This window comes from Poecilia formosa, unplaced genomic scaffold (genome assembly GCF_000485575.1).
Source record: "Poecilia formosa unplaced genomic scaffold, Poecilia_formosa-5.1.2 Scaffold39, whole genome shotgun sequence".
Lineage (NCBI taxonomy): Eukaryota > Metazoa > Chordata > Actinopteri > Cyprinodontiformes > Poeciliidae > Poecilia > Poecilia formosa.
In genome coordinates, this window is record NW_006799978.1 from 1,485,734 (window position 1) to 1,497,150 (window position 11,417).

At 37.5% G+C, this 11,417-nt stretch overlaps 1 protein-coding gene across 3 annotated transcripts in view; it reads left to right on the forward strand.

Annotated features, from left to right (window-relative positions):
- fstl5 (follistatin-like 5) overlaps positions 1-10,757 on the forward strand; it is a 192,272-nt gene extending 181,515 nt beyond the window's left edge. For all 3 annotated transcript variants that reach the window (XM_016670941.1, XM_007551027.2, XM_007551028.2), the window contains 3 exons: positions 2,045-2,152; positions 4,299-4,423; positions 8,428-10,757. In XM_016670941.1, the coding sequence (XP_016526427.1) occupies positions 2,045-2,152; positions 4,299-4,423; positions 8,428-9,130 (936 nt within the window). In that variant the 3' untranslated portion in view covers positions 9,131-10,757. The remainder of the gene's footprint in view (positions 1-2,044; positions 2,153-4,298; positions 4,424-8,427) is intronic.
- Positions 10,758-11,417: the final 660 nt, after the last annotated feature.

Consider the following 11,417-nt stretch of genomic DNA (forward strand, 5'->3'; position numbering starts at 1 on the left):
GTGAAGTTTTGTCTTGGCCACCAAATTCCCAGGATCTCAGTCCAATCCAGCATCACAGGAAAATTTGATTCGTGAAGTTCCCATTTCACAACTGACAAGATTGACAGAATGAACAATAATTTCCATCCTTGTGTTTGAATGTTGGGGTCAGGTTGATTTGGCATCAATACTAAAATGTTTTGCTATTTTAACCAAACATGCTTTAAACCAAGTCAGTCCTCATCAAGCAAAAGCTCTATAATTAAACTTTCTAGTTTTAATTTATACTGACGACTCATTATGGGTGTGAAGTTTATCATTTCAACTGATAAAAGCAAAGTGGAGATGAAGCAGTTAAATTAGTCCTCATTTCATTGAGCGAAGGTAAAGCGTTCAGTAGGATTTAACTTTAAGAAACATTCACAAGGAGGAAAAGATGTTGTTGTATTGTCTTTAAAGTCTTCCTGCTTATCAGAAATCTTTGAAGTGCACCATCTTTCCTCAGTTTCACTTTTCAGCTTTAAGATCAGCTGCCTCACCTTTTGCTGACTGCTAATCCTTGACCTGACCCATTTCATACAAACTGCTACTGTCAAGATCTGCAGTTAACCTTCACATTGAAGTGATGACCAGGTGACCCCGGAGGGCCGGCTCTTTGTATTGTCGCCTGACAGCCCTTCAATTATTGTAACATGACAACACCGCCAGGTTTTTTCACACAGATAGTGCAAGAAGCAGTCCCTCTAATAGTGAGTGTGGCAAACTATTTATCCTCCAAGGATTTGTTATTTTTAGGAAGCTTGGAAGGAAAATGGCACCATTTCTAGACGTCTTCATCCAGAAACAGTCTGGAGAGCAGCAGTGAGTGAAATCATTGGAGTCGGTGGGTTTTTGGGTGTGTCACAATAAACCAGGGTGGCCCAGATCCCCACAGATGTTCCTGACACCATGGTAGCTGTTTACAGAAGGCTCTCAGGGACCTGCCGGTAAGCAGGCTGGTGTCCCAGAGTCTGTCACAAGCTCATTATTTAGCTGCCTGGAGGTTTAGCTGCTCTGCATTATGTTAGCAGTTGTTAATTAACAACCTGAACCTGTCACTTGTTTTGAGCAGAGACTAGCTTTTGCATCCTCTGATTTTCTTGTTGTACATAAGTAGGACCCTCAGAAAATGAATGCCTACAACATGCATTATTTTGGAGAGTGACTTGGTTATTCTGGCTAAGTTATTTAAGTTTTTGTAATATCTTAATTCATGCATTCATATGTACCTGCAATGCTTTCTGTGCTTCATCTCTGATGGATCCTTTGTGTAGAACGTTACCGCAGCATACTGGCTGAGAATCTTCATAATCTTCCTCAGTCTGTAAGAAGCTGTTAGTTGAGAGTAAAAGAACGAACACCTGTTTTCTCTGATGACTACATGCGCCAAGATTAGTTGGGATTCCAGAGCTTTTCTGCTCTTATCTGAGAAAACTCCCTCAGGAGCAGTTTACCTCCTGAATGATGCAGTGCATAATATGCCAAAGTAAACAGTGATATTAGGAATCCAAAGCAAAACAGATATTATAGAAACAAAACTGCTGTCACCATGGAGTGTCGGAGTTAGTTTGCATTGTCTCTTCTGGAATGAAACTGCTGCTCCATTTCGTATTCTCTTTGAGTCTCAGGCTGCCTGTCTGCACTGAGGTGGACATAATGCATGAGGGGTTCTTTGCTGCCATTTGTGACTCATCTATTGTTCTGACTTGGAGTTTTGCTGCCATGTGTCATGAATGAACAAAGGCTGAAGGCAATTACCTCAGCGTGGTAAAGCAATTGTGTCTTTCAGCGGTTGATTTGAAATGCAGTTTCGCATTAAATATGGCCCATGCATAAAAAAAATAACCTGTTTTTTGTTATGAGACGACTTTCTCTGACTGACCCCAAACCATTAGAGTGCAGGTGTTGTTTTTTAACTTTCCCACAAAAGATTTCTTCAAAATTGATGTCAAGATTGTTTTAAATAGTTGTTTTTTTTTGTTCTGCTGCCTTTAAAGCATGGCTGTGATTTGGTGTCCTCTTTCAGACAGTAGGCACCGACCCTTACCCAGTGAAGCTCCACTACGACAAATCTCATGACCAGGTGTGGGTGCTGAGCTGGGGAGACGTGGAGAAGAACTTCCCCACTCTCCAGGTAAGTCAGCCATCAAGTTGTGCATCTTTTTTATTCATTCATCTGTAGCAATTTGTGTAGAAAAAAATTCCAAGGTAGATAGTGAAACATAGAATCTTTTTAATTTAAGAAGTGTTGGAAAAATGTAAAAAAATAAATAAATAAATAAATAAATAAATAAAAAAAATCAAATCCAAGGCAACACTACCATGCATCCCTTTTCACTCAAACTTGTGACACAAATGCAGGCTAAATTATCTCACTTGGACAGTAAGTAGGAGCCAATGAAAAACATCTTAAAAAGGCATATGTCATAATTCATCATATATTTCCTTTTCAACTCTGTTCAGGCTTTGAGCTCATGATGAATGCATTCCTTTCCATGTTTGAAATTCAGAAATCTGTCAAAGGAAAAGTGTCAGGGTGGAAAAAAGGAATACAACCGGCTGAGAGTGCAGTTGAAAGTTGCAGAAAAGTGATGTTACACTTGAAACGCCAAACTCAGCCATTGAAGGACATTACAATGTTCACCCAAGATTAAAGTAGTGAAAGCAAGCTGGAGTTTTAGTTCATAAATTAAGATTTATATGGTGTTTTATTAGATCAGTAGGAGAATATCAGGAGAAAGGTTATCTGAGTTTAGCAGCTTGCAAACTGGCACCTTATCCAGAGCTTTAAAAGCATTCTATGAAGAGGCCAGTTTTCCTACGAGTCAAAACACATGAAATGGGAGTGAATGGATGGAAGGAAATTTAAAATACTGATATGCAAAAAGATGGCAGCTGCAGTCAACACTAGAGAGATGGAAAAGAACATGTGACTTGAATAAAAGTTACAGGAGAAGTGTAACTTGTACCTGCTGCTGGGCAGACAGTAAATCCTATCAAAGAAACCATTTCTTACCTGATGCACCCAATGATCTTAAACAAGTAGGTTTGCCTCAGTTTCCTGGCCGTTTACTCGCTGCTTAGACTATCTGTTCCCATGACAGCATGAGCTGTGCTGATCTGGGTTTTTCATCTACTAAATCCAAAGTTATATCTCTGTCTTAATTCTAAAACAAAGATAGACTCGTAAGCTGTACATGGAATTAAGTATTATGTTTTTAGAGCGTGAATAAAAATGCACATCACTTATTCTCTTTGAAAATCATTGGAAAGGCTTTTTATGTTTTAGTCCTTTTAATGCTTCATATTTTTTAGGGTCTTAGGTATTTCTGAATGCAAAATCTGATATTTTGGCTTATAAACATTGTTATTCAGAAAAGGTTTACAGGTTCTATTTGGATAGCAGTCCCCATTGAAGAATTGGAAACTAATACTCTTAAATGTGAATTCTTCCACAGAGGCCCGTTCTCATTTTTCCCAATATGACAAGTGTACATTAATCACTCAGCCTCTGAGGGATTTTCAATTGATTTGTTTCATGCTTACCTAATTAATAGTCATTTCCATTCCAGTGGTAAAGTATTTAGAAAGTGACGCATCTTTTTCTGAAGCAGCCCTTCGGCTTTTAAGAAAAATGACCTCATTATAATTTCAAATTTATTTTGTCTACAGATTTATTTTTAACTAATCAGCTTTATATTCACAAACTCATCTCTATTGATTCAAGTCAAATGGCAAGAGCCAGTGGATGTCAAGCTATATCAATGCTGCAGTACATGTTGGTATGAAAGAAAATGAATGAAGCCTGATAACATGTGGGACAGAGTTTTTATCTGTTTGCTCCAGGAGTCATTTGAAGTCAGGTAGAGACATTATTGGCTTTACTGGAAAATCTTTCTTGTCATTGCAGGCCCAGAAATTCATAATGCGCAGGTCGATCCGTGACAATTTGTTTTGTGCTTTGTGCCACAATCATATTAAACTCAGCCCACACACAAATAGATGCCTGCATGACTTCATGCATGCTGAAGTATAATTTAGACACCGAGGGCAACAGCACACATCAGTGTCTTCCACTGTGGAGCTCCGATAACACGGCGTTAAGAGGCGGAGCTGATGAGTTTTATCAGGAAAATGAAAAACAACATGTCAGCTTTACAAACATTTCCTCCGGTTGAGATGTATTCAAGATGAGGGCTCAAACGAAGAGGGACTGGCAGCTCTGAGTTTGTTCATCAAGGTCATGTTAAACACCTTCCTCCTCCTGTGCTGGTGTTCAGGTGATCAATCAGGCCAGTGGAAAAGTCTCCCACCACACAGTTCACACCCAGCCGGTCGGTAGGCACTTCGACAGGGTGGAAGACTTCTTCATCCCCGCCTCCAGCCTCATCGTTAACCACGTCAGGTGCGTGCAGCAAGAAACAACAACTCTCTTTGAACACTAGAGCAATGCTCTGCTGGAGACCAGCTGTAAGTACAGCAGAATGTTGAAGTCGTAGGAAAAGGTTGAATGGTTTTTGAGTATTTCCACAAACACTAAATGGTGAAGAGGATTTTTTAACGTGTTTTATTCTGATGTTCTAAAATAAAACATAGTAAACAAAAGTCACTGAATTAGTCACTAGAGTTCACCTTTTACAGCAGTTTGCATACGTTCTCACACCCCTTGAACTCCTTAAATGTTTCCTCATTTTGTCACATTGCAGCCACAAATATAGATGCATTTATTGGGGTCATGACAGACCAATGAAAGCAGTGCTTAAGGTTGAAGAGGAATAAAAGTGATGGTTTTTAAAAATGAATTAGTAAAACTCTGAAATGTGCATTCAGCCTCCAACCCAGCCAGGTTTCCTCACAGTATGTTTTGTCTGTTCCATGTAGGCGGGTTTACAGCTGGTTTGTCTTCTGTTTTCAAATAAAGAGGTTATCAGAGGTCTGTGAGATGTTCAGTTTTGAACAGGTTTTATCATTTAGATCTGCTTTTAGGTTCAGTTCTCCTCCACTTCTTCCCTGACACATCTGCTGTTTCTTGGTTTTTATGTTTTTCACTAATGTTCTGTAATAAGCCTCTCAGACCTTGACTGAGTTGTCTTTGCACAAAAATTTACTTTCAACATTTACTAATTAGCTCAAAACTGTTAGTTGAACCCGGTTTTATACAAGCTGTGCTTCTCAGAATTTTATTTATAGAAAATTTCAAAGGTCATCCCACTCAGCAGTGATGGGCTACTTTGTATGTTTTTTACATGCAATCCCAACAAAATACACTGAAGACTGTGACTGAATGAATAAATATTAATATATTTTCATATATTTTGCTTCAGCAATTAGATATATAGATATATTCATACATCTAATCTTTACTGTGTATTTCATACAATTCCATATTTGTCCAAACGGCACCAAGCAGCTTCGATACTCAATTAAGATATTATGAGCAAGCAGGTGGTCTGCAGGACTTCAAGGTGTTAATGGTCACCTAGTGAGAAGGAATAAGCGGTCTGCTATGTGGTTTGTGCCACAGCTGTAATTAGATCCTCTGAGACCTGCAGGACAGATTACAAGTAAATATGACCACATCTCCATGGAATGTTTTTATGTTGCTTTTCACATGAAAATATCAGAGAAATCAACTTTTTTACAAACAGTTTGACCTTTCAGTCAATGAATTTTGATGCTTACCAGCACATGTGCTGAGAAGAAATCTCACCTGCTCTTCATTTAGTTTTTCTTTTTATTCTGTTCTATTCCATTCATAAAGGTAATGGCACAAAATAGTTTTTTTTGTGTCTGTGCATTTTAAATAAATGTTTAAATGTTTGCTATGAAACTTTACCCAAATATCCAAATTAGGAATTATAGGAAAACAAAGAAATGAATGTATTTCAGTGCATTAAAAATAATTTTACTATCTGCAAAGCTGAGATCGAAGTACTTCTGTTGGATAGAAAGCTTAAATAACTGCTGCTTTTTGTCTGAGGATTTTGTTTACATATTAAACCATAATTTATTTCATTCAAAGGAAGGCCTTATTGATTTATCAGTTTAGTAACATCAGTGCTGTATAAAGCACCAACATATAATCTATAGCTTTCATTGACTGTTTTATGACCAGATTCCCTCAGTGATCATTATTCGTTAAAGAACAGACGTACAGTCAGAAAGCACCTTCAGTGACGTTTTTTTGGGAAATCAGTGTTTAAAGATATGATTTTAGACTTGCACTGTAGAGGAACTTTTACAAATATGTTTTACTCTGCGGGAGCTGCTGTTATGCTCTCAGGGTCTGTAACTGAACTGTAAAACAAACATTACATACAGAGCCAAGTTGTTAGAAACGGTTTTGAGAAAAGAAAAAAAAGTCACAGGAACAAAAATAAATGAGACTTCAATGGAAAACACTTATTATTATTTTTTTTTAGAGATGGGAAATCTTGAATTATAAGCTGATGAAAATTACCAACATCAGCTGGACAAACAGCATGGAGATAAATAATGAATAATTTAATACATATTGAACAATAAGGTTTTTGTTCAACATGCCTTCTTTTGTACTTTTTCAAAGGCCGAGTTGTCATGAGGTTCTTTAAATTCTATTTTTTTAATTAAGCTACCAAATCCCAGAATTATTTTTCAGTGTACAAACACATTGCATTATTTAATTAATATGATTTGAATTCTTGTTTTATCTTGTTAATCTGCTTAAGGTTAACCCCATTTGCCCTCCAAGTAGTTTTACTTAATAGATGTGGATTTTCCATATAAAAATGTATGATGTTCAAATCCCAAATTAAAATAAATCCTAATCCGTACAGCAATTGCTATGCTTGCATAAAATCAACTAAATGCTGTTTTTATTATTTCTTATTGGAATGCTTAAATAATTTAAATATTTGAAATGAATGTGTGAATCTGCAGTTTCGCCATCCGCTTTCTCTAAAAGTGTTCCTGGGCGTCTTTTAATGAAGACATTTTGAATTCATTAAAATGTAATTCACTATTTTAACTGAGTTGCATTAATGGCAGTAATCAAGTTCTGCTTTTGGATTATTAATCTTTTATTTTAGGGTGACTTATATTTATCAGTGTTTCATGAAATGTAAATATACCAAATTTAGGAAACCAGGCTTGTTTTCCTCTGCAGTCTCTGGCAGGATGGGTGTTGATACCTTTTATGTCTTTATACCCCAATTTTCAAACAAATGTTTGGCTTAATTTTATTTCATAGAAAAACAATTGTTGGATCAATGAATCCCATTACAGTGACTGATTCACATGGTGGCTTTCAAGCAGATATTTTCTGTTCACATGCAGTGACAGCTGGGTGCTCAAATGGCATAAAAAATGATGAATGATGACGAGACTGAAGTGGCTGTCGGCATCGATCAGCTGATGTTCTCATTTAATTGGAGCCTGGCAGCTCCTTGCATATCCCCATGATCATCTGCTTTAGTGTGATGTGCCATTAAGGCTTTCTTTTTTCCTAATAAACAGCATTTTCGCTGAACCTTGGTCATTTTTAATATTTCCATTTCCATTCAAACTTAGAAAGTCAATTGCAAAAATTGAGCACAAGCCTAAATATTTGTTTGAAGATCCTACAGTTGATCAATCCAGGAATAATTTAGCATTAAACTCATCAATTTTAATCTTCAAAACTGAATTAGTACAACATTTTTAAATTATTTTATTTATTTTTTTTTTTTTGTGAGGCCTTAAAGGCCTCACAAAACATATGTAGTATATTACTATCAATCAACAAATAAATTAATTAAATATACAACTCCAATGGATTAGCTTACATGTAGGTAACTATTTTAGTAATTTCAGTCAAAAAGGAAAAATTGTTACATATTTTCATTATGTGACATGCTTAATTTTATTATTATTATAAAAAGTTATTGCTAAAAATGCTGGCTGTTTAGAGTAGTGTATCCAAACATATAAATGGAAAGTTGAATGGATTGAAAGAGTGTCAGGAAAAGGTACAGAGGTGATTCCAGCCTTGAGGAAGGTTATACAAAGCTCATTTCTGAGTTTGGGGCAGAAATCGACTGAGTTAAAAAGCTGCCAATAGAAAGAAGCAAGATATGAAAACTGTACTAACAGGCTTTGCATCAGAAAGTATTTGATCATTTTAAAGTTTCCCAACTTTAAATGGAGGATGGAGGAATCTGCAACTTCCGTAGGTACAGAAATCAACTGACTTCAGTTGATTAAGTGCCTCTGTTGGCTCAGGTGGGTCCAGGATTATTGAACCAGCAACTTGCTAATTGCAGGCGAACTCCTACCACCATCGTCCCAACACAATAATTGTTCAACTTGGAACATTTTATCTGGTCACTACATATTTGAGCATTTGCAACAAGTTTTGATTGAATTTATTTTTGTCTCTCCAAATTTCTCTAGATTTGGTCTCATCTTTCATCAAAATGAGCCCGTCATCTACAAGATCAACCTGGAGACAACGTCTTATGTTAAAAACATCAGTTTATGGGAATTTAACTGCATCCCTAAATCTGTAGCCTACACCCATGTTGGTGGCTACTATTTTGTGAACTGCAGACCCGACTCGACCGGCGCCACACAGCCCCAGCTCATCTTAGACAGCGTTACAGACAGCGTGATTGGGCAGAACCGTGACGTCACAGGCACCCCTTACATGTCTCCAGATGGTCTCTACCTGGTCACAGTGGATGACGTCAATGGCCTGATGAGGATCCAGACCATTTCTGAGCGGGGAAAGATCCAGGAACCCTTCGACATCCACACCAACCTGCACTTGTCCGATCTGGCGTTCCAGCGCTCATTCACAGAGATCCACCAGTACAACGTGTTCGGCAGCTCTGGCCGTCAAACCGACGCGCTGTTTGTGGAGCTGAGCACCAGCAAAGTCAAGATGATCAAGAGCTTGAAAGAGGCCATCAAGTCGTTTGATTGGCCGTGGAGCAGCAGGAACAGGGTCATGGTGAGCAGCGGACTTTTCGGCCAGTACATCATGACGCCGTCCAGGGAGTCCCTCTTCATTCTGGACGGACGGCTCAACAAGCTCAACTGTGAGATCACCGACGTTCTCAAAGGCAACGTGGTTGTATGGGTCGGGGATTCTTAGGTCAAGACGTCAAGACTCACTGGGTTTTGTTTTCCTTCAAAGGTACAGTTGCACTGAATTTTGTTGCTGATTGTTTAATTTTGTAAGAGTAAAATTAAACGCAGAATTAGAAACTAAATTGATTTGTTAGTCCACTGTATGATGGCTGCCATTTAAACTATAAGACCAATGAGGGCATAACTGATTAGACTGTTTTTAAGTAATTAATTTATCTCTACCTGGACATTTGCCTCTGTCAGAAATGATTGGTAGTAACTACTAACATTTTTCAGGAAAAGTCGTGACGAATTTGTAAATGTATGCAATATTGCGTTTATTAAGTATGTGAGAATGCTGTAGATAATCCCCTGAGAAAAAAACAAATGAATTGGCAGAAACACTGGTAAACTGTACACTCTATATCTGTCCAGATCAACTCTTGCAGTTGAAGTTCACCCATCCCCAACTTTTTCCTTGTGCCTTTAAGGAAAATACCCTCCATCTAAGGAATAAGCATAATTATTCCCAGAGTGGCTGCAAACTCCAGCTCATTCTTTGACCTCTTCATTCATGGTGCGTGTGGGTCTTCACGAATCTGCCGCTCTCATCTGTATGTCCGTCTATCGCAGCTGACTGTCTAATTAAAACAAGCCCTTGCTGTGATCCCATCTTGTTTGAAGAGGAGACGGAGTCCTTCATTATGGCTGCACACTCCATAACCTTTGATCCAAAATTATAAACCAGCTTTGGAGGGTTTTGACCACTATTGTATTTTTTTCCCCTTTATTTTCCAAAGTGTAAAAATGAAAGTCATTGGTGATGCTAAAAATCAAACCAAGTTTATACACAGTTATTTAACAATGTCTCCCAGCACAGAGTCAATATAGTGATTGCTTAAAAATGTGATGACTTCAATTTCCTTGGACCAAAAGAAAGATGTTAATGTACAGTTCAGTGTGGTAAACATGCTTTGTCTGCTCTGCTTTGCAGCATGTTTTCAGTGGATGTTTTAATTGTGAACCAATGAAAAAAGCACTCTGGAGGATGGTGTAGTTGTGGTTTTGTGTAGTTGGTATTTGAGGACAAGCCTTGAACGTTAGAAGCAACATTTTCAGATGCTTCTGCAGTAGATGTGTAGCTTGTAAGACACGGAAAAACTGTCTCCTGCTGGACATATTTCTATGCATTTTCACCCTCTCACACTGACTCTGTAACACAATGGGCAAATGTAACTTAAACTCAGTTTAAATTTAAATGTGTATTTATTATATAGAGCTTTTCTGTCTTTCCTGTTCAAACTTCCTCACATATATTTTAGTTTTAATTTCTTTCTTCCCGTCACGTTTTTTCTCTCCTGGAGACGAGAAGGTAATGCTGATAATGAACTCTGTTCTGTACATAGATGCCGACTGTGAATCCATTAGTTTTTCATGTGTGCACACATCGTTCATTTTACAACCAAATACTCAGCACAGTCCTTTTACAGAATCGAAACATTCAACTGTCATCTTCTTCCTGTTCCTTGGCACATTTTGATCAACGCTTTCAGCTTCATATATCCATGTGTTGTATGTTCCTTCATGTGATTGTTATTTAAAAAGAAATCCCGCTTGTCATTTTACTCAATAATAAAAGGTAGATAAAAACATGTGGTGTTTTATTTAAAAGAAACATTTAGTCACTGGTGGTTTCACCTGGCAGCAGAGCTGCTCATTACTATTCAACAATAGCTGCAAGAAGAACAAGGTCAGAACTCTGACGTGCTTCTGGGTGTATTCATCCTGAAACAGAGGGTGTATTTCTACTTAAATTATTGTTTTTAAATAAAATTAACAGCTTTGAAGGTCTCTGACATTATGCAAAACAGAATGACTTCAAAGCTGTAAGCATTGAGGTGCAAATCAATTCTTTGTTTACTTTTTAAAAGTGTCCCTGCTGTTAATGGCTGTCATTTTCTAACTGACAGAGAGATAAATGAAACTTAACCACCAAGTCCTTCCTGAATTTAGATTTTAGAGTATTTTATGAGTTTAACAAAAGGTTTGCAACTTGAAATAACATTTGTGTGGAGAGTATATATGCTCAGATTATAAACTACTGAAATGAGAAAATGTCCCAACCTAAATTTAAAATCTTTCTTGCCGACGTTGAGCATTAAATGCAACGCATTGTAAATGAGACGTGATGTAGAGGAAACAAGATGAAGTTGAATGGCTGAATAAACAAAGCAGTTCATTTTAACAAGCAGGAAATGTATTTGTATTGATGCAGTGAGTTTAACAGCAAGAAGAAGTTACTTTGTTCTGAA